General features: G+C 40.0%; 1 protein-coding gene across 1 annotated transcript; it reads right to left on the bottom strand.

Annotated features, from left to right (window-relative positions):
• Nucleotides 1–1,303: 1,303 nt before the first annotated feature.
• PI15 (peptidase inhibitor 15) lies at nucleotides 1,304–22,605 on the bottom strand. Its single transcript, XM_041412924.1, has 6 exons — nucleotides 22,434–22,605; nucleotides 21,539–21,880; nucleotides 6,103–6,221; nucleotides 5,742–5,874; nucleotides 5,461–5,576; nucleotides 1,304–1,726 (listed from the first exon to the last, which is right to left on the bottom strand). Exons 2-6 carry the CDS (start codon nucleotides 21,809–21,811, stop codon nucleotides 1,591–1,593), a joined length of 777 nt encoding a protein of 258 aa, XP_041268858.1. The 5' UTR covers nucleotides 21,812–21,880; nucleotides 22,434–22,605; the 3' UTR covers nucleotides 1,304–1,590.
• Nucleotides 22,606–23,660: the final 1,055 nt, after the last annotated feature.

Raw genomic sequence — 23,660 nt, 5'->3', positions numbered from 1 at the left:
ACATTTCATACCCTATACAGCCTGTCTCAGATATCTTGCTGGACAAAAAGAGTAACTAATGTGAAGAATACTAATTCTCATCTTTATTTTTATATAATCAGCAAGTTACTTCATATTGTGGTGACAGACTATCTCAAATACCCTAAAAACACTGAACTAGTGACTTAAAGATCCATACATATGTAGCTCTAGTGAAATTACCTTCTGTTGTTCCACTTGCTCTACTTAGTACTGCTTTTCAAAGTTCATAAATTTCAGAGGTCTAAATGTAGCAGTGCAAGCAGTCTAAACACTTATATTTAAAGTGGAGTACATTCTGCCCTGTAACATAAAGCCAAAATTCAAGGCTATTTCAATGACCTAGTAACAGTGGCAGACATTTGATCTCTTCCATTTAACAATCTGTTTTTCAAGAAAAGTACCTGTATAAGATTTTGGTTATAATGTCTCTATTGGGCACCCATAAGGCATTCTGGTTTTGGCAGAAATTTTTTGGCAGATTTGGTTTTTAATAATGCACACAGATATTTTCAGGAAACAGTGCAATATATTGTTAATGGACACTGACAATTGCTTTAGAAATTTGGAATTTTTGCAACAAACCTATATGAATTTTGAAGATCCCTAAGGTCTTTTATTTAGAAATCTTCCTACCTGTTTTTAGATCTGATCTCCCCTGATTCTCAACTGAATTTCAGTCAGAGGAATAACATATATACTGGTAAACCTATAGTGTCAAAACCTCTATGGATGTCATGTATTGATGTATATTGCTTTGTAGCAATATATTTCTTCCTGTAAAAGAGTGAATATACTCCTGCAAAGCACCATTATAGAACTATGACTGTGTTCAGAAATACAGGAAGGTAGAGTCAAGCTGTGCTGTTATACCAGCATTTTTACAGTGATGTAGCCTTCTATCTAGATAAGACTTTAGGCACGTGAGTTAACAGCCACTGCATCTTAGTCAGTGTGGCTCCCCATTCTCTTTAATATTCCTGTCTGCACACAGACATGTGATAGCAGCAGCCATGTGCTGAACTCTTGAAACACCATAAATGAACTGATGCTGTGCATGAGGTAGGTAATATCCCGCAGTTTCTCTTGCACATATGTTTTCCTCTGCTCTGTGTCCCACTGACATTGCAGGTGAAAGCACAGGTGTAAACAGGAGGAACCATTGGGAGTGTGAGGACAATTTGTTCCTTTGCATGTCACACTCCATTTTTAAAGCACAGTATTAAGCAATGACCCTTCTCTTTCTAGAGCTATTATTTTTTAAAGGAAATAATATTCTATTCTCTCATGTGCTTTTAATATAGTCTAATCTTCAGGAAGCTACACCTGCTAAGATTAAAATGAGTTTGCTCTCCTTTAACAAAATGTTAATCTGAAAGGGATAATGTGAGTCTTAAATCCCAAAGTGTTAAAACCAAATTACACTGTACTTTGAAAGCTAATTATACAAAAGCATACAAAAAGAAAATATCAGAGTATTATTACAATATCTCTCTATATATAATATGTGCAAAATTCAATACACAAGGTTCTTGTTACTCATCTGTGAGTTTTCTTTAAAATAATGTTAACTTATTTAAACCAGTATAAGTAGTTTGATGTTACTCCTGGGAAACAAAGATTGTCGATACAAGAACCTCCATAGCTTGGAGGACAAGCTGAACATGGGACTCCAACTTTATATGGTGCTTCTCCAATCCAATTCCCCCTGAAAATAAAAAATGAAAAAGAATGCTTAATAATTGCAGAGTGGAAGAAAAAACAAATCATCAACCATACTTGTTTTGAGTGATTAATGTCTCCACTGATATACCATAAATGCTCTGTTACTAAAAACATGACATTAGTTTATTTCTGCAGTTTACTGATAAACATTGATCTAGCAATTCCCAGGAAAGAGCAGGAAAATGATCATGTGAATCCAGGCAAGTAATATTCATTCCACATCCTTTAGTCTCAGTGGTGAAGTCCCACTCTTCTTGCTTTTGCTACAACCAAGTGATTTTTGGTTCTCTGATCCCATGACAAGAGTATTTTTTACTGGAGGTCTATAATTATGAAAAGTAGCAAAATAAGCAATGGTGCAAGGTTTTCCTTGAGCACATTCTTCTCTGGCAGTTATCTTAAAAGCTTGTGCTTTGAAGATGGAAAAACAAACTGAGTGAAACCTTACTCTTAGGTTGCACCAGCCTAGGTTCACATTGTGAAGCTCTGAGGCTGAATTCATTAGAGAAAAAGGAAGATAAAAAGCTATTAAAAGGACAGGATTGGGGCATTTTCAGAGGTCTCACAGATGCAAATGAGAGAAGTAGGGTGTTTGGTGAATAGAGGTGTGCAATAGACCCTAGGGATAAAGGGGTACAAAGTCTGGAGAGTGATCATATGAAAAGAGGTAACACTGAAACATCTAGGAACATCTGAAAAACACATCCAGACTTTTAGGGGTTTAAGTGAACCACAAACTTTTAGAGAATCATGTAACACTCATGATGTAGGCAGAAAGTTAAAATTAGATTTTTATTTAAATGTTATGTCTCACAGAGCAAAGAACTTTCCTTTAGTTTGCATGTGACGTGGAACAGCAGTGAGTAATGCAATTATTTATGAAACATTTTGTCATTCCCCACCTCCCAGCCAGTAATACTGGATCAAAAGCCCTGGTCTGGGTTGTGCCTTGGAAGAAAGTAGGAATCTCAAATAATTTGCTCATTCCTACTTCTCTTCCAAATGAGTACAGCAGACTAAGTGCTTAGGAAATATATTTAGTCTGATAACAGATATGGAAATTCAGAGTTTGTTGAAAACTGCTTTCTGCTTCATTTTCTATGCAACACATGGCAGACTTGAGACCACTAGATAATCTGGGGCCTTTCTAAACTGAAATTATCCTCCTTAACTTTAGGGGGTTTTCACTCATTTCAGAAGCATAAATATTATTCTGTGTTACAGCATGGCATCAGTGAAAATTATTGGAGTTCTAAATCCTAAATCTTTGCCAAATTCCAATCTTAGTAACTCAGATTAGGACTGCAATATTCACTCCCTTCCTCTGTAGAGGAGTTTCTGATGTGCTGGTTACTCAGAAGGACACAGACTTCACTGAGTGGCAAAGAGACTTCTGAGTGTGTGCCTAAGGACCCTAAGCCCAATGCTCTTAACTCAATTAAATCTAGAAATACAAAATTAATCCAGGGAAGATGACTCAATATCATTTTTGTGACCCTGCAAGAAGTAGATGTGAAAATCATGATTCCACTTCCTGTGGCTGAAAGATCTGCTCAATATTTTACACAGAGAAAGAGCTTGCAACTTCAAGCTTTGGTTCAAGAAGCTGTGGGACTTTTAGATTCAGAAAATATAAAATGTCATTAATGTCATTGCTAGCTGATACACAAACACTAAATTAGTTTCCAAAAATGCCTAATGTATAAATCCATTTTATCCCTATATATGAAAGTGAGATAAGTATTCCAGGAAGTTTATAATTTTTTTTTTTTTTTCAAACTAGGATATATAAAAAAATTATCTTAGAATCTTTGATTTAATCTTGTCCATGTTGTGGAGCTATAAGTCAGATAGAGTCTTTGCTGCCTAATCTTTGCTCCCTCACATTCATTTCTTACAATCTTTTTCCAGTAAATATTGAAGACAAAAGGACAGAGAAATCTCCTTGATTTCCAAAGGTGGTTTTTACTCGAAGTAAATTTTCTTATGAAATCCTATCTCTTTTTCAGTAGAAAAACCTTTAAAAATTCTTTTTTACTCATGTAACAGCTAGAGTAATGACATATTCTTGCATATTCTTTACCACAAATGGACCTGTGCCACCAAGAGTTTATGGAAAACATGCTCAGTTAATTATACTCAGGTTCCTATACAGAACTGTGTCTTTGCCCAATACACAGTCAGAGCAAGCAGCCACTTACACTGTCTCTGCAGCTTTTGCAACAGTGGTGCAAACCAGACCGCAAACTGAAGCTCTTCCAGAGCCACACTTTACTGACTCATTCTGCACCCAAAGGCAAGCTTGGGATGATGTCTAGGAAATGCTGGCAGAAAATTAATTTCTGCATTTCAACCTAACACCGACCTCTTCACGTTATGGGATATACGGACACCTATAGGTGTGAGCTGTATTTTGACAGACCCTAATACGGAAGGCAAGATGAGATAGATTTGCACACATGGAACTTAGGCTGATGGACTTTATATGGAAGCAATGCTATGGATTATGTAGCATGGTCACATGTCCTGTGGGCAACATGTATCAAAGAATGAATCACAGAATGGATTGGGTTGGAACAAACCTGAAAGACAAACTAGTTCCAGCCCCATTGCCATAGGCAGGGAACCTCTCACTAACCCTACTGAGCTACTCAGAACCCCATCCTGTCTGGTCTTGAATATCTCCAGGGATGGAGAGTCCACAACCTCTCTGGGTAAACTGTTCCAGTGCCTCACCACCCTCACAGTAAAGGATTTCTTTCTAATGTCTAATCTAACCTACCAATCTTAAGCTAAGGCCATTCCCTCTTGTCCTATCACTATGTGCCCTTGTGAAAAGTCCCTCTCCAGCTTCCTTGCAAGACCCCTTTAGGTATCGGTAGGTGGATACAAGGTCTCTCTGGAGCCTTCTCCTTTCCAGGCCGAACAGCCCCAACTCTCTCAACCTGCCTTCATAAATGAGGTATCCTAGCCCTGATCAACTTGGTGGCTCTCCTCTGGACCTGCTCTAACAGGTCCACATCTTTCTTGTGCTAAGGATCCCAGAACTGGATGCAGCACTCCAGACGGAGAGCAAAGTAGAGGAGGAGAATCACCTGCTGGGGACATCTCTTTTGATGCCCAGGATATGGCTGGTTTTCTGGGCTGCAAGCATGCCCTGATAAGTCATATTGAGCTTTTCATCCACAAACACCCACCAGTCCTTCTCCTCAGAGCTGCTATAATTTCATTCTCTACCCAGCCTGTACCTGGGCTTGGATTAACCCAGTCTAGGTGTGTTTGGCCTTACTGAATTTCATAAGGTTTGCACAGGCCCACCTGTAAGTAAATCAAGAGCCTGACCTACAGCAGGATTGCTTACCTGAGCAAGTCTAGTCCACCATGCCTATCTATAAAAGAGTGAAGAAATAAGGAATTCAAAGTAAAGTGAAGTCAGCAAAAAGAAGGCAAAAAATAAAATAATAATAATAGTAGCAGCAATAACAGAAAAGCAGTTTTTTGTTTTGTTCCACACACATCAAGTTGATTCCTTTTCCTCCTTGTACACTGAAGTCATACATTTCCGTATGTTCAGATTGAAAGCTTGAACAAAGGAGCAGCCCACAGAAAAAGCACAAAGAGAGGTCATGCTGCCGAAAGAGGAGTAAGCAGTCCTATGAGAGGACCAAAACATGCACAAAGTATAAAAATAAACAAAAATAAAAGAGAGCAACTCACTTTGGGGCATAGTTGCATACCAAGTAAACAGCTCGCCGCCAAACAGATCCCCAGACGTTCATATTCTGGCATGTGTGGATTGCGCAGCCTATACGATTGGAAGTGGCCCAAACCATCTGAATAAATATTTATTATTGGTGAAGTCCAAATTGAAAAGGAATATATATATACATATATTTATAGATTTAGACATACATTTATTTGAGAGAGGGGGGTATAAATACATCATAGGAAAGTTTAGTTTTGGACATGAGATTTTGAATAGAGGAAATTTATATCACCTGTGTGTAGTGGGTGCACATGGGTCCATAACATCGCATCGGGCACCTAGGGTTACAGTCTTGAGGATAAGGGAAAGCATAATCCTTCACCTCATCATACCATGGCTTTACCAGCTGGAGAATAGATCGATACCTGGAAAGAAATGAAAGAAAAACATGTCATTTTAGATTTCTCTTCACATCACCAGGGTCACAGTATTAAGCAATAATATTCTTGAGCCAAACGAACATTGGCAGATATAGATATATTCTACAGATATAGACATAGAATACTGAATGACACTTGCATTCATCCAAGATCTGGATCTTAAAGGCTGTTCAAAGGCTGACAAAATAGTTGCTTTGTAGGATAACCTCTTACCTTCCAGTTCTTACGGACAGGTTCTGGCCCAAAAATCTCAGAAGATAGGAAGGACCATGGTCCCAAATGCAGGTAGCAGCCCAAGCCTCAGCAGATTTGGCAAGAGTTTCATCCCAAACCTGACAAAATAAAGTATCCTTAGCAGTAGAACAGAAAAAAAGCAGATAATTATCAAAGTGCTAGAACAAAAGAAGCAAGTACCTTAACTCATAAATATATTATCATGATACATCAGATCTAGAACTAAGAAGAGAACTGTGGAGCAGCATGTACAGAATCCAGCGGGATTTGCCCTTTTGCTGGACAGAATTCCTTCCCATATCATTAGAGGAAGCCAAGTATTCTGATCTCTCCCTTTTTTTCTGGAAAAGCCCTTCACCAAACAAGCATTCTCCTACCATCTTCCCTTCTGTGTTGATGAGATCCATGTGTGGAGAGGAGTGAAATGTTGGCTGGGACTCAGATAGAAAGTGTAGGAGAGGAACACAAGGAAGAACAATTCAGAATAGGTATTACATACCCCACAAAACCCCAACACATTAGAAATAGGATCTCAGGAATATCTATAGCCAGAGCCAATGTGTGTGGCAGCTCTTCATATTTGAGGTCACAAGGTCAAGAAAGGGATTCCACAAAGGCAAAGACTATGGATAGTTTCCAGGTACAGTATAGATTTCACTACTTTATTCTGCGCAGGAACTGGCATTGCTCACTGCCTGATATAAAAACGATAACAGCTCTGTAAGAACAGACAATTTGACTTAAGTTCTCCAATATTGGAACATGACAAGTGAACTTAAACACTGTCTCCTTTATATGCTTTGCCTGCTCAGTTACATGCTTGATTTGTAACTGCTGTTTTCTCCATAGCAAAACAGGTTTGTATCAGAAATAATGGAGATATTGGCAACAGAACCTACTGAACCGCTGGAACTCCTGATAAAGAATATCTCACATTGTTACATTACAAGTGCACACAAATCCTACTATATCTTAGTGTTTAAGGGATACCCAAGTAGGCTGTAGATTCTGGAATTACATGTATATTTGGAATACCCTTCTTGGAGTGTTTAGGTGCAGAATAGTTGTAGTGAATTGCAAGTAGAAAGGCAGAACACAATGTGGTAAAATTGTTTATGCAGACCATCAGTTCTTTTTAAACACAAACACAAACTCATATATCTTGAGTGGTTATGAAATAAAGAGTATGCTCTCTGAGGCATGAAATAAGAGGCAAAGTCAGAAATTAACTTATCAAAGGATAAAGTGGCCTACATCACAAATATTTTCTGTACAATGAGCTAATAATAATTTCTAACACTGAATCCAGTTTTAATTTCACCAACCTGAAGAGTGAAAAGATGGGTCATAATGAAAAGACTAGGACAATAATTCATGATCTGACTCTAGTACTTTGTGAAATTTCTCTTAGTGAGAAGGACAAAATTCAGTAAATGTTATGAAATTGCTAGACCATTGAACCAAGCTTTTGAAAATATGGGGTGGGTAAGGTACCTCCTTGATTAAAGATGAAGAAGCACAACAGAGACCAGTAAGACTCCTTAACACCAATCATTTTCCATTCAAGTGGAACCACCTTAGGGATGGTAAAATGGGTTGTGCTTAAAGAAGAGAAGGTTTATTTTACACCTGTTCGGAAAATTTTCCAGGACAAAGTCAAAGCAAATTGCTAGTAGAGGGACAAAAGACAGAAGTCTTAAGAAGAAGCATGCTACAGAGGAATACTCTTCAAGCCAGGGAACACTTAGACTTCAGCCCTGAAAAATTATGGGAGTTTCTTGGAGGAGCTGGAGATAAAAAATCCAAAACCCAGGATATGCTCTAGGGCCTAAGTCGAAGAAAACTCTGCAAGGACATTTATTTTGCTTTGTATCTCTGCCATTGAGTTTACTAGCTGCATGTGGCCAGTGTATAAAACCCCCTTTATAATCCCTGTGGTACAGCAGTGGTCCCAAAAAGAGGGCTTAAAGAGTAGGTACAAACATAAAAGAGTGCCTGGGGAGTGTGCCTGAGAGGCTGGGGCCACAGCCGGTGTTTGGAGCCTGCCCAGGGGAGCAGAGGAGCTCACGGATCCAGCGCGTGGGTCCAAACACAGCTGCCTGGTGTGCATCTATAAGGGGCTGCTCTGCCAGGACTGTGACACCCCATAAACACCCTCCTTTTCTGGGATTAATCATGCTTCTGGCACGAGTGCTCCTGCCAGGAGGCTGAACATGAGGTTTGCGTGCTTGCTCCCAAGTGACCTGTCTGCACTCCCACAGTAATCTAAACATGCACTGGATTCGCACAAAAAGCGCCAACATCCTGACTTCCACCCACCACATTTCTGTGTACTGAACTGCCTCGCAAAATAGCATGTTAGGTGTTTGAAAGAAATGTGAAGAATGGACTAGGTTTTCACTATTAACACTCTCTAAGCAAGGCACAGTCCCTGCCTTGGACAGCAAGGGCATTTCTAGTTCACTTTTGCTTCTCCTCAGCTTCATTTCTGGTTATCAGGAATCATCTGCAGCACTGAATTTGTAAAGGTTTCAGGTGTTGTTTCTAACTCAGTTAAAATGTTGTGAGTTTGTCATGTACAGTGCACTCTGCTTTCCATTATCTACTCACACTTGATCCCTCTCTGGACAGATCAAACTTTTGCAAAACATTAAAAAAAATAGAAACAAAGAGAAGGAAAATAACTACTGACTAAGGGATAAGGGGAAGGGGTGCATATGCAGAATCTTTAAATTTCCTGCATTCCTTCATTAGCAGGCTGGTGAAAAGCCTCTACAGAGTCCCCTACTGCTATGTAAATGACTTGTGTTTCATGGGAGAAGTTGATTGCTTCACCTTCCTGATTTACTTCATCTTTTCACACAAAAAGGTGCTCACAGTCCTTCCAGGACTATGTCTAGATGATCACCAGAAGAAGAGAACACATAAGGGAGACATTATAGAGTCTTTCAGCACCTGAAGTGAACCTACAAAATAGCTGGAAAGAAACTTTTTGCACTGGGATCAAGTGATAGGATAAGAGAGAATGGCTTAAAGCTGAAGGAGACTAGGTTTTGATTCGATATGAGCAAGAAAATCTTTGGTGTGAGGCTGGTGAGCCAATGAAACAGGTTGCCCAGAGAAGTTGTGGATGCCTCATCCCTGGAAGTGTTCAAGGCTGGATGGAGCTGTGAGCAAACTGGTCTAGTTCCTGCCCATGGCAGGAGGGTTGGAACTGGATGATCTTTAAGATTCTGTCCAACCCAAACCATTCTATGCTTCTACAGAAAGCCAAACAATTTATATAGGCTGAAAGTGAAAAATATTACCTCATAATGACCCAAAATATTGTAAGAGACTGTGACATTAGCTGACCCTTTCAAAAAAAGTCTGATCCTGAGTACACAGTTGTACTAACTTTTATCAGAGTTCAGACCCCTGTTTTGAGCATGTAAGAGAACAGAGCAAAGACATTTGGATTTTAAAGCCATATCGCTTCATTATGTGTACATGGATAAATAGCATACCAAGAAAAGCAAATATATCCTAGAAAGAGAAACTGAAGTAACTTGGAAGAGAGAGGGACAGTTTCTGTACAAGGAGAAATTAAAAAGCTCAAGATAATTAGCAAAGAATTTAAAAGAAACAGAGCGATAAACAAAATTACAAACTGAAATATAGGCAATGCAGTGTTCCTATAATACACATCCAATAAAGCTGCCTGACATGAACACAAAATCGTGAAAGAGAAAAAGGAAAAAGATTTTCATACTCAATGGGTTAAGATCTAAGAAGGTGACTCATCCTGAAGTGCTGATCATGCAAACTCCTAGTGCCAAAATATGATCATCCACTCCCTGGGGACAGCTAATTTTCATTTTCTAGGTTGCAAGTAGTTGAGGAAGAAGTTGCCTTCTATCCAGTATAAAGATGCCCCCCAAACTCCAGATCACTGATTTGGTCCAGCATGGAAACCTTGCCATTTCTCAACCGGGTCTAACTGAGCCACAATAGAGTTAAAGCCTGTCACCACACTTCCACTGACAACTTGAAATGAACATCCTTTGGCCAATTTATTTTTCTTTCTTGAGCCAAAGATTATTTTCCTAGAAAGCTCTCTGACTGTGCTCTCTGTACTGCTCCCTGCAAAACAACACTTCCAAACTACATCTCACTTGAAAATTGTCAAGAGGTCTGAATACAAGGAACAGGACAGTGTTTCTACATGGAGAGTTTCAACATCTGAGACCACTTCATGAGGCAGCTCTGGGGTGTTCTTTGCACTCACACAGCATGTGCATGCTGAGAGTTAGCAGTAAAATCTCAGCATTAATAAAGTCAGCAGGAATTTTGCCAGTGAGCCAGAATTTCATCCTAGATTTTGTTTGTTTCCCTCTGCAAACAAATAGTAAAATATTTAATATCCAAAATGTGTAATAAGCAATAGAGTGTAAAATCTCTTTCATGTACAGTGAAATTTCTTGAAGCACCAAAAGTGGGCTTCCTTCACCAAGGAAAACCTTTTAATATTTTGGGTCACAGAACCCTCATATATTTCCTTTTTGTAGCTGTTTCTATAGCTGTCTGTCAGTTGTTCTTAGATAATTTTCATGTAAAAAGGATGAAGTTGTCCTTTTGTGCTTGGTTGGAACAGGAGGCCCTGGTCACAACTATGCTCTTAGGTATTAAAACAATGGTGAAGCTGAGTAAACATTCTGATGACGAAAAAGAAAACAACTACAATATTACAATGACCTGTCCACAACATTTGTTGAAAAATAACTGGCTGTTCCCTTCCTACTTTGATACCTATGTTTAAATTTGAGGAATTACATACATAACAATTTTTAATAGAACTTAGAAACATGGTTCTGCTCATTTTCATTGCAGGCAGAATTGTAGTCCTCAATCACTTAAATGGAGCCGGTTTTCTTCACACTCTGCTCAATAAATGTCTTAGGAGACAAACCTAATCACTCAAATGACAATGACTTCTCCTCTCTGCAAGTACTCTGAAATTATTATTAACAGCAACAGGTAGCAAGAATTTGTGATCTAAATGCAAAGGGAACAGAATACACAGCCATACACTGTATTCTTTATTTTCCCATCCTGTGTGGATATCTGTGGGTAAACTGGATGTTTTTAGAAGCACTTAAATTTACAGCCCTCATTGTCACAAAGAAAATATGAACAAAATGTGGTAAGTAGGAGTGCTCCTGCCCTGTGTGAGATAGAAGATGTGGGCTAATTGTGGAGTTGATAGAAGATGTGGGTTAATTGTGGAGATATGTTTTTACCTGGTAGCCTAAGGACTGTGTTAATGATCATTGTAAAACACTCAAGGAATCCAAACCTTTGTTTCTGTTCTTCTTTTGCCATCATGATTTTCTCTCTTTCCCAGCTCATTTTTATTGCCAGTAAGTAGGAAGTTCTCCTAACTTGCAAAAGAGCACAAGAGAACCTCAGCAGAACATTGCTCTGAATATTAAATACCATCAGCAGCCCTCAGTGCCTCGCTGTTCGTGTTTGGTCTGTTTGTTGTTTTGTTGTTTTTAAATGACGTATCAGCTAAGATAATACTGTGCATATTTCCCAATGGTAAAACAAGTACTTTAAGCAACACACACACCCTGGTCACTCACTACCTTCCTAGGAATTCCCTGAGTCAGGGCTGCTGCCCATTGTGCCAGGACAGCTGTGGTGTGACCAGACCTTCAGCTGGCTGCCACCAACTGTACAGCTGAAGTGACAAACACTGGGTAGAGATGTGAAGACAAATCCAGCGCAAACAGGTGAAGTTCACTAACCACTTCCTTCTGCAACTCCCTTCTTTACAGAAGTGCAGTTATATGAAGAGATGGCAAATGCAATACTGGGATACACAATTTGAAGAGAGTTGCATGGCAACACTGCTATATTTTGAAGCAATAAAAGTAGCAATTTTTTTTCCAGTCTTGGCATCTTGCTTTTCATCTATAAATGTTTACTTTGGATTCATATTAGTGATATTCTGATTGTTATTTCACACAAACAGATCATTCATTCAAACAGCGATTCTTAGGCATCTCAGAAAGAAGGCCAGTATGACCTTCTTTTAGCAATGATCAGTTAAAAAAATTAGCCTTTCCACCTCAAACATATTATTTTACTCCCCAGTAGCTCCCTGCTTCTCTTTGTTTGCCTAGTTGAAGATCAAAAGCTCTTACTTCCAGAATGACAACAAGTGAGAAAGAAGAAAACCTTGACTCAAGCAATTTCTTCCTGTGATAAAAACACTGTGAAGCCAAGGGATGAAATCCAACATGTCCAGTCCATCTGTGCAGCTGCATTCCACAGTTGCTCGTGCAAGTCCCAGAGTGGATTAGCAGATGTAGGCTGCTACCCTCCAACACACAGGTCCTGTCCTCACGGGTCACTCAGCCTTGCACCGCTCGCACTTGCACGTGCGGCAGCTGTCTCAAATCCCACAGCAGCGTGCAGGGCACACAGGAGTCCTTTGCTCCCCTTCTCTTTCATACAGCCAGACATGCAGCACTGTCAAGTTTAGAAAAATCCTGTAGGACCTCCCACCATGTCCACTATGCCAAATCTTGCAGAAAGCTTAATAAAACAACCCAACAGCCCTTCTGCCTACATGCTTTCACAGCAGAATGACTGACAGAGCCTCGTCTTTGTGCTCCCACTTTTTTCAATACATACTGTGTGATGAAAACATATGAGCTCATTGGAACTTAGAGAGAGATGTGGCAAACTTTATATATTTATTTAGGCTCTGAGATCATTTGGACTTTAGACTCTCTCTCTCCAAGAATATGTTTTTGGTTTTTTTATCTCAACAGCCACCTGTTAGAAATTTTTGTATGTATATTGTAACTGGTGCCTACCACACATGCAGCTACTTTCTCACATGCATTAGGTAATAATTAGAAAGTTTACACAGAAAATTTCCAGTCTACCCTCTAGAGAAAAATATCTTGATGGGAATCAAAGCTCTGGATGTCATTCTTCTGCAAATAAACAGAGGGTTAATACATCAAGCTGCTTGTCTAACAATCCACTGCAACTCAAAGTAAAACTCTGAAATGTTTTATAGCAAATTTACTCTCATATATCCAAACCTCCAAACATCTGAGTCACACTTCTGAAGGGCTCAGTATGAGAAGGTCTGGCTTAATCCAGGCATCACCAGACATATTCCCAAGAAACCTCACTACCAGAAATACTTTTCTTATGAAAATTCAAGTCTGTGTTTTACATAGAAGCTTATATTCCTGGGTGTCTACGTGGTGCAAACACAAAGTGCTATCATTTGAAGCTTTACCACTGTTAGTAGTCAATTTTTTTTTTTTCTTCTAAATGTTGTCTGAACTTCCTTTCATGTTTGGCATCAGGCTTTCAGACAATAAGAAATAAAGAAAATTGGTATGCTGTCAGATTTAATAACAATAAGTTTCTCTGATATTCTACTATTTGTTTAGCTTTTGGAAAAGTTAAATATCACAGCTATATATCTGAAAATATTCAGTGCTTTTCTAACCTCCTGCAAGGCATATTTTAATTGGCAACAGCTTATCTTAGAAGTGGTAACAAAAAGGACCAAACTCTAGCTCCGTGTCACCCTGACAATTGGTCAGAAGTCTGAAAAGGAGTGTTCGACCTCTATCATTTTAAATATGATCAGAACAAATTGTATTTTCTTAGAAACATAAAACGTGAATGAAAATGTATTTGTTTTGTGGTGTTTCATTTTTCTTATATACAGAAAAAAATATACATTCTGCTTTTCTTTGTTATTAACCACTGAAGCTTTCCATCAAAAGGAAAAATGTTCTTAATTTCTTTAAAAGTTCCCAAAGAAAATACTTACTGTTTTCTAAACAGCTCTAGCTGAAAGATATGACAGCATGACTTAAAGAAAACACATAGAAGCTTCCTCTTTCTGCAGAATAAAGAATAATAGTTCTTTATTCTCAGAAAAAGAAAGCTCAACTTAAGATTCTTTCTCTTGATACAGATTAGCAGATATCAGTGACAGGTAGATAGATGTGCAAAACCAGTTAATTCTCAGTTTCATTTAAACAGACCTCAAACTCCATCCCAGGGCACCTGCAGATGCATTCATACATGGAGGAGCCTGAGCTGAAGGTTCTGTGCACAAAAAGCAAACAAGGGGCTATCCTGGGGCTTCCATTTTTTGCTGCCTCTAGGATACACATTTTCACAGACCTGTAATAGACTATTTATCTTTTCAGGTGGAGAAGGAGAGCAAAAACATTGAGAGGTTTAAGGTTACTATCATCTCCATTCACGTATGAAACAAAGTATTGTGTACTTTGGATCAAGATTCTTGTGAAAAATGCCCTGTCTCTGTTTTCAGCCAAGAAGTTCAAGAGGTGCTACATTTAATAATAAAGGAATGTCTGAGGCCTCTGGGCAAGCTGCTTTTCTATCTGAGACTTTACTAAGTTGTTTTTTGTTTGTTTAAACTCCTAGAAGGCTTTCTGCTAATACTAAATTTAAATAACGTAAATATTCTTTTCTAAAACACCACCAAGATGGATGTTTTAAAATTGTTATGCATAAAACATTGGAAAAGAGTTCTAGTACCAAAGCAAGTTTAACACAGTCATTCTTTTCCACAAAATTTTAACAACAACAGCATTTTTGGGGAAGTTCTTCAGATTTTTCAAGGAGTGCTTTCCAGGAAGAGTCTTTTCCATTCAACTCTTGAACAGGTCTTCTGTCATTCACTCTGAACATAACAGATGGCTTTTGTACTTCTTATCAGTAACATCCACTTGGATTTGACCCTAAATGAACACCAGTTACTGAGACTGAACAGCCTTTCCTAGCTTTCTGTCAATGAAACTGCAGGAAAAATGGGCAACACCCGACATATCAGTGATAGCCAAGTAGCTCAGTGCTGCATTATTCACACTAGTGCACTAGGAAATATGTAAGTAGCTAAACTCACCTGTGAGGGAAAAGAGACCTAGGTAAGTCTATTATGCCAAAATCAGCAGAAAGTAAGCTCCATTTATTCCTGCTTTCTCTCTGTCAGTTGCCACGTTGTGCCTCTCCTGCAGAAAAAGGCTGAGTATGCTGTGACACAACTGCTTCCTTTCCAGGCTGTGATGCAGACAGACACCATTAACTGTAACCATGTGAACCACATCAGCTGCATCCATACTATTTTAATTTTCTGAGAGGATCACTATTCTAGAATTCATTTGCCCATGATCTTCAGACATTCCTGGTGCTGCGTTATGGTACTAGGCAGAAGGGACATTAATTGGCTAAACAGAAAATCAGGTGGTAGGAGGCAGAAACTGGAACCAGTGAACACATTCCACTATTATACACCTGCTCATTTGTTCTTACCTCACTTGTGAATTCCCAGCATAGAACAAGCTAAAAGCCATGGCAGACTGGGACAGGAGGCCCATACTGGAGAGCCTCCAAGCATAAGACTGAGGTGGATTACACTTGCATTTATTTTGTACTCTAGCATGATGAAAAGCATATCAAGAACTTTGCACCCTGACTCGTCATCTGGTTACTTTATTTCAAACTTCACTATGTATGCAGGATTTAAGGGAACAGGGCTACTGAATGGAAAAAGTAGGCTGCCAGTAACTTTTACAGTAAATTCTTTGTTGCATTATGGCAGTTAGACATGCACAGTTAAAATGATGGGCCTAATCTTCTTTGACATCTAAGGGTCTTGTTCACTAATTTAACTAAGGAACTGTAAATGGAGTGCAACTGTAATTTGATCCAATATGCAGAAGTATTGTAATGACACGCACATGCAAATTGAGGAAAGATAATATGCACCTTAATGCCAAGAAAACTGTCAGTAAATATGTAAAGGGTAACTTTTTGAAATGAAAAATGACAGAAATTGTATTGGCAGTTTAAAAATGCATATAAAGATTAATTATCTGCGCTGTAGAAGGAAATATTTAGGTTAGACATTTGGAAATAATTTCTATTCCTAAGGTAAAATATTTGCCAAGAGATGTGACTGAGACAGCATCACTATATGTGTTCAAGAGTAGACAAGATGAAAACCATATGTATGTAATGCAGAAGGAAGTCCTGCAACAGGCCACGGATAAAGTACATGAATTAAGAGACTCTATCCAACTCATTAGACATAAATCTTGAAGGAACTAGCCCTGCAGTCCTTACTCACAAACATATATGATTTCAGTGGGACCATGTAAATAAGCCAGGGCAAATGACTCAAGAACAAAATGTCCTTAAAGATTTAGAATGGTCTGTAAGAAACCACACTGAAAACAGTAAAAAAAAATTGGTAAAAAAGTTGAAAAGTTTATTTATCAGAAATGCTATTGAATTGGAGAGAAAACCTAACTCAGTCTTTCCATGCCCATACAAAAGGCTTTCGGTATTAAGAACAGCTTTGGAAAACTTGAAGTAGGTTTGCTGGGGTTTTTCTGACTTTGTCTTACCCATCACTTACTGCATATTCCCAGAATATTTTTAAGATCACCTTGACAGCAGAAGAATTTTATCAAGACTTTCAAACTTCAAAGTGAAATAATAAGGAAGTTATGTGCATTTGTGAGCACTAACTGGGTTATACCTTGCTTCTCTGACCTGACTTTGGAAGTCACCTGCACTTTTGGAAGTTACCTGCAAATTTTCTCGGACAGGAAGTATCCAAATACACTACCTTGGCAACGAGAGTCATTCCTGGGCCACACAGAGTATACATGATTCCAGTATGACATGCGTGGACTCCTTCACAGGACTACAGGAGCTTCTTTTCGAACACAACTACTTTTCTTTTACAACAATAGGTCGTTTCCTTTGTTTAGTCTATTTTGGTATTTTATGTGGATTTACTAGTAATTAATATGCTGAAATTCTCCATTCTCTTCCAGTTCCTGTGCCATCAGCTCATGAGAAACACAAAATAACTCCTGGGTAGCTAAACTAACTCATTTCAGGCTAGTCTGGAAATCTTTTACTACTTTGAGTTCTACAAAGTGAGTCAAAGTGACAAAATTCAATCAGGGGCAGACTTTCCCAAATACAAAAGTGCAGTTACTGAACAAAAAAGAATTGAAACTGTGTCTAAAAATCTTTGATATATCAGCAGGCTCGAGTTTATCTAGAGCATTTTTTGCACTTAAAATCTTCAGCCGGCATTCCACAAACATGTTTTTGAGTATGCAATCCTGCCCCCTCTATTATACTTCAGACAGTTGACTACTGCCAGTCAACAATAATTATGTTCCTCCATACTGGACTCATCCTTGCAGAGCAAGCAGTGAAACTACTCATGGCTTGCCTTTACTATGGCTCTTCAACAAGTCATTCAGATCACCTCAGAGAACACTTAAATGAAACAGATTTTCCTATTTTGCATGGGAATGCCATGGAGGATGGTGTTCAGTGTGCATCAAGGCCCATTTATATCAGTTACTGCTTCTGCATGCAAAGCTTTAAAGAGCATGTCTGTACATAAGCACGGGCTTGACCAGCTTTTGGACAAACACAGTGATGTGGGATACAACAAAGACCATACAGAAGAAACTGGCCTTGAGTGGGGATGACTGTAGGAAAGGTAAAAATAACTTCTGATCCTCATAGGAACAGATATTTCATGAAAGAATATTTTGGAAACCTAAAGATAGTACCAATGCACATTAAAAGATATTTTATGAGACTCAATTTCAGTTGGCAATATCTTGCAAATATTTACTGGCCTACCAAGTAGCTGAGATGTTCCAGAAAGGCAACACAGGTCTCCACAGTACAGAATTAGCATTCAGAAAAAGGGATTTCTTTGTTCATATGCTTCCACTGGATCTACAGATGTACATAATTTTCACTCTAGACAGCTGCTGGCAAATCTACACCTCACTTTTTCTGAATCACGAATTTTATGGAATCTTTCTGCTTTCTCCACAAAAAATATACAAAGACAAGTAGATGATTTTCACCCTTTGTCAGGCCAGAAGTATGGTGTCATCTTTCTTTCTGCAGGCATGCCCTCAGCTTTCAAAGCACAAGCAAAGACTTAGGATGCGGAAGAAAAAGGTCCAAATTAAAAAAAAAAAAAAAAGACTCACTAATTATGGATTACAGGCCTGGAAGTTCTTGTTTTCTTTCATTTTTCTTCACATATACACTGACTAGATTTGCACCTGTAGAAAAACTTCCAGTTGAAGGCATCAGTACCTCCAGAACCAGAACCAAAAGGAGGACTACTTTAAAATCTAACACATTGGGTGCCAATGTCCCAACAGAAAGACTTGCCAAAGTGTAACTGGCACAAGACAAACCAGCTTCTTTCACTGGGGACTGATACAATGCCTCCCACCATGTCTGACTCCCCAGCTGTCTGCTTTCATGGGGGGCTGCATGCAGGCTGGGGCAGCACTCAGAGCCACCTCTCCCAAAGACAACTGGAACACTTCCCAGCTCTGCTTATCTGAACTTCCCTTGCCTAACCCATGTGCTCTTCCAGACCTCTCATCCAAAGTCCTACAGTACATAAACCTTCTAGACAGTAAGGGCAGAGAGAATAACGCCTAAGGAGTGTGAAGTATCTGTAATTGCGGTGAACATGTGAGAAGCAGACTGTACCCGAGAGAGGAACAGAATGCATCAAGTAGAAATGCCCCAAAAAAGGCTGGGTGTGGGCAACTAGAATCACAAGAACCAAATCATGCAACCAAACCCTGAAGGGGTTTTATTCCCACCAGGGAGGTGGAAATAAAAGCAAGTGGAACTGCACAGAAGTGAGGATGTGATACAGTAATTAATGAGAAGAACAGCTCCTAAAAGAATTAGGAAAAAACAACAAAACACAATTTACTATGACAGTGAACATAGAAAAGATGAAAAAAAAATATTTTTCTAGTGCTTCAAAACTGCTTAGTTTTTCTGTTTCAACACACTTTAAAAGATTTCCACAATATACTGCATCTGTAAGCAATTCCAGCTCTCTAACATGTGACATCTCTAACATCCGTTTTAGTCATTGTTAGGGAAAATGGGATAGGCCATTTTCTTCACTACCCCAGAACTTTTCCATAGTATTCAGGAAAGGAACACACACTCTGTAAGGTTCTTTCAAGCACAAATGCATGTTGTCTGTTGTTGATGACAATGTGTTTGTTGTCTTATTTATGAAAATAAGTATTGAGAAATGTAAGATCTTTTTTATATAGCAGCAGCAACTTCATGTCCCTGTAAGACACAACAGATGCTGTGTCACACATTGAAATTATTCAGAGACCAAAGAATGGACAAAGCAAACTCAGTTACTGATAATGGCATTTCCAGTCTCAGTATGGCTTACAGCACCACGTCATCTTCCAGGCCCCCCTACCAAACTCCTTCTGTAGTCAGAGAGGTAAGAAGTTCCACAGATGGTGCCATGACCACAACACAGATGGCAGAGCACACCATGTGTGATGTTGCTCACTGAGCATTTTTTGCTCTGTAGTTACATGGGACACACACAGACAATTTTAAAAGAGAATTCATGGCAAAGGGGTGGCTGCCACTTGGGGATTCAAGCTCAAGTTGCACTCTGGTTCATTACCTACATAGCTTGAGGTGCTGATCTGAATTCTGCAGCATGAAGTCACAAAGTACTTTCAGACTAGAAAACCAAGTGTAAAAGAAAGCTTTCAGTCCTTGCACTTGAGACTACTGTTGGGGCTGATGCTGCCAGGAACACGGGACATCCTATGGCTGGTTGCTACTGGCAAAAGCAATAGTAAGAAAGACAAGGAAAAGAACAGCTGCCAGCTGTAAAGAGCATGACTTCAATCTTGATTTTGTGTCTTTGTTGCAGCAAAGCTGCAGCAGAATACCCACCAATATAGATACAATCTTGGCATTTTACGTATATGAGTTCAATAAAATCCAGGAAGCTTGCTTTCTATCTACAACTATTTTGTAGTTGTAAATGTAGCTTTCTATTTACAACTATTTATTTCTGTTTTACTTTACTGAACAGGCTAAGAACACTGCATTCACAAAACCCTTGGGAATAGGACAGAGCGCTGGCTTCACTTAAGCAAAGTGCAGGAGTACATTTCTAAAACACACAAGCCAAGGAAGGGTATGGTAGGCTGCCATTCCCTCAGACATTACAACAAAGTTTATTTATACAGAATCAAAGGAAACATCAGTGGAGAGAACATGAAAATGATGACTGAGCTTGACTTCTGACCGCTATGGCTTTTCTGTCTCTGACCTTTCCACTTAACCAGACTTCAAACTCAGCCTACGGTCTTCATCCTGCAATATTCTGAGAGCACTCAGCATTCTGAGGTGCTGCTGGGATATGCTGAACAGATTATACGCTGAAATCCAGATTTAGGTAACATCTGTGATAGAAACATGTCCAAATTGTTAGTCATTAGCTGCTACAAAGGAGGAGCTCTTATTACTGATATCCCCTTTTTATGTCAAGCTGATGGTGTCCTGCTTCTCAAACCTATTAACTGTCTGCTGTCATAACTGTCTGCTGAGAAACTGTGTCTTTAAGCATTTATTATGGTGCTGACACAACTTGTCTGTACTTTCAAAACAGCATGAATACCTTAATTACAACATAAAAAAAAATTAAAAAGTTGGACAACCTATGTTTAATATTAGAGGCCCACATTATGCATGTATGCAAAGTTTGAACATAAAGTAGCAAACACTGCTTTAGCCAGCAGTATGAGATCACAGTGAATGTGCAACTTCTACCACACCTGCAGGAACAGATACTTCTGTTCCTGCAGGTGTGGTAGAAGTATTTTCCAATAAGGAGAAAATGCCTGCCACATACTCTTTTTGTGCACATTAAAATCCTACATACTAGAGAAACATGGAAAAGCAGCATTGCATTTGATGGAAAGATAAAGGTATTAGGTGTCAAAACCAACATGCAGTAAGAAAAACATGAACAGGAGACAGTGTATCAGATTAATTACTTTGCAAACAGTTTTACCATATTGCTTCCATAAATAATACATATCGAATAAATAGAAAGGTTCATTTGGTGTCTTTTTGCCCACATCAGGGCAATCCACGTCAGTGTACTCCACAAAAACTATGGAGCTGGTGATCAGCACTTTAAACACTTTGGTTTGCATGTGATCACATACTACTCCTCAGGCCAACAAGCAGTTAACTCACCACTTCACTTATTTCATTGGGACTACACATGGAAATGAAAATTGAACAGGGCAAGTAAGAGGTTCAGAGTTCAGTATTCAGCTTTTGCTTGCTGAAGTTAATGCTGCTTGAAAAACATAAGGACAGAACATTTTAGTAAGCAATAATAGATCAAAAAAATTGTTTAGTTAACTAAACCATTACAATTTGTTTAAGAAAATCAATCACTGATTTACTCTGATTTATTTTACTCTGAAATCAACAGTTCACTTACCATATATTCCATGTTGGAAGCAGGTGGGAAGACTTTGCCTCTGACTTGATTATGATAATCAAGAATGGCAATCATGTCATTCTGTGAAATGTAGCGCTTCCGCCTGGCTTTGGGAATTTTTGCAGAGTCCAGATGAGCTGCCAAAGCCGTCTTGATGTCAGTGAAATTATTGTCTGACAGGAATAGGTCAGTGGAGTTGGGTAACACTAATGCACTTGTTTCACAGAGAATGGAAAATAAGAGAGAACAACTGATTGCAGCAATTACTGTCATTTTGGGGCCAAAGGAGACAGATAGGCCACAGAGGTACTTTGCTTTAAGTCAGGGCAGCAGAAAGCAAATCTGTAGAAGAGAAAATACCAAAGATGTGATTCTGTACATCTGTGTAGCAAGACAAAGTGAAAAAGCAGGCTGTGATCAGAAAAACCATTCTGTCTGTCAGCTCAATCATAAAAACAAACAGAACAGGCAGAACACGTGTTGCTGAGCAATTTTCAATATCTGTATTAAGTGATGATGGTCTTACTACAACACACCAGATGAAGTACCATTATGAAGTACATGGTCAGAGCTAGTAGTATTCCTGAAATAGTGACATTGCTATCACACCCAATCAGTCAATAAACCACATTACAGATCTTAAATAGGGAGACTGCAAGAAACCTCACATCATGTTTTCCCCTGAAAATTAAAAATACATCCTAGGCTATGCCTACCCCATAGGCATGGAGTGTTTCGACACAATGTGGCAGAGATAAATCGGTAGGCAAAAGAAAACATATACAGCATGAAAGCAGGACATCTTAGAAATAGCATTCAAACCTTAAGTTCACCAAATGTGATGAGCATTGATAAAACTGCATGCAAAGCAAACTTATGGAACTGTATGGCTTACCTCTGGATAATACCAAGAAAAAAAGAACAGAGTCTATTATTCTCCCAGTATATATAGCACTCTCCTATGTGATGATATGAACCTTTGTGAAGAAGTGTCTCTTATTACAACCCCCCCAAAGAACAAAACTGTGCTGGTTGTGAAGCTTCTGGCCAGAGGAGCTGCTGACAGCCTTTATATGTTACAGCCTGTGCGAGCCAGTCGGGGCCGTGTCCCGGCGGGTCCCGCTCAGCCGGGCGGGCGGGAGGGGCCGTGCGGAGCACACGGCAGCCATTGGGTGGCACCCCGGAGGGTGGGTGCTGTGGAGACTCAGTCACACCCCCGGCTGATCCTGCACAAAGAGGCAGCGTGCAACACTCTCTATTCGGCATTTCCTACCTTTTTTTTTTTTTTCCCCCTCCGTGGCTGGTTTTTTCCTCATTTCCCGAGCATCATGCTGGCTCGGGGAGCGCTGTTTCACGCAGCTCCACGAGCCCCCACGGCGCAGCGTGGAGCGCAGAGTTTGCAAACGTGAGTTTGTTGTGCCGGTCACAGGAAGCGGAGCCCGTGCTCCGCCGTGCCCCGGCCCGGGCCGGCCCGACCCGTGCCGGCAGCGCGGTGGCCCCGGGCCCCGGCGGGCAGCGGGCGAGCGGCAGCCCCGGCGAGCGGCCCCGCTCCGTCCATCGCCGGCGCGGCAGCTGCCCCAGGGCCGATCCCACTCCGCTCGCCCCCTTCTCCTCCTCCCTCGCCCTCTGCCCTCCGGGGCACCGGCAGAGCTCCGGGCGGCCGTGGCTGTCCCGAAGCAGTTACCTGAACGTCTGCCAGTGGGAAGCTACGGGAGCGGCAGGACCGAAAGCTCCGGCAGTGCCAGGGAGACATCTGTTTCCCATTACCTAGCCTATAGCTGGAATTCTTTAAGCACAGAATGGTCCAGCCACTCACACAGCAGAGCTAAGGGCATAACAACTGAGGCCATGACCAAAGCGAGCAGAGAAGCAGCACCAGCCAGCAGTTGTGTACTGGGGACAGCGAATGGGAGCTACACAATGTCAGGCTGACCCCCCGCCAGGGCTGGGCGACCTGGGGCAGCCTGTGAAAGGAGGCCCTTAAAAGTGCCACTACAGTGTTTTGTGACATCATAAAGGAGCCAGGAGAGAGACACACAACAGGTTTGATATTACACCAAAATTTACGAGTGCTCAGAAGTTTCAGTAGCTCTGTTAGAGAAGCAATATGGGATTTAAGTAT

This window comes from Onychostruthus taczanowskii, unplaced genomic scaffold, assembly GCF_017590055.1.
Source record: "Onychostruthus taczanowskii isolate IOZ18803 unplaced genomic scaffold, ASM1759005v1 scaffold4, whole genome shotgun sequence".
NCBI lineage: Eukaryota > Metazoa > Chordata > Aves > Passeriformes > Passeridae > Onychostruthus > Onychostruthus taczanowskii.
Note: the sequence above shows the minus strand (reverse complement) of the source record. Positions and strands in the feature narration are given on the sequence as shown.

Bases quoted from the DNA above. Each gene is read 5' to 3' on its own strand.
- PI15 (XM_041412924.1), bottom strand. From the start codon at position 21,811: ATGACAGTAATTGCTGCAATCAGTTGTTCTCTCTTATTTTCCATTCTC. The intron at 6,222-21,538 runs GTAAGTGAACTG...TTATTTTGTCAG, and splicing joins CTTCCAACATGGAATATATG to GTTTGGGATGAAACTCTTGC. The intron at 5,577-5,741 runs GTGATATAAATT...ATATTTATTCAG, and splicing joins TGTGCACCCACTACACACAG to ATGGTTTGGGCCACTTCCAA.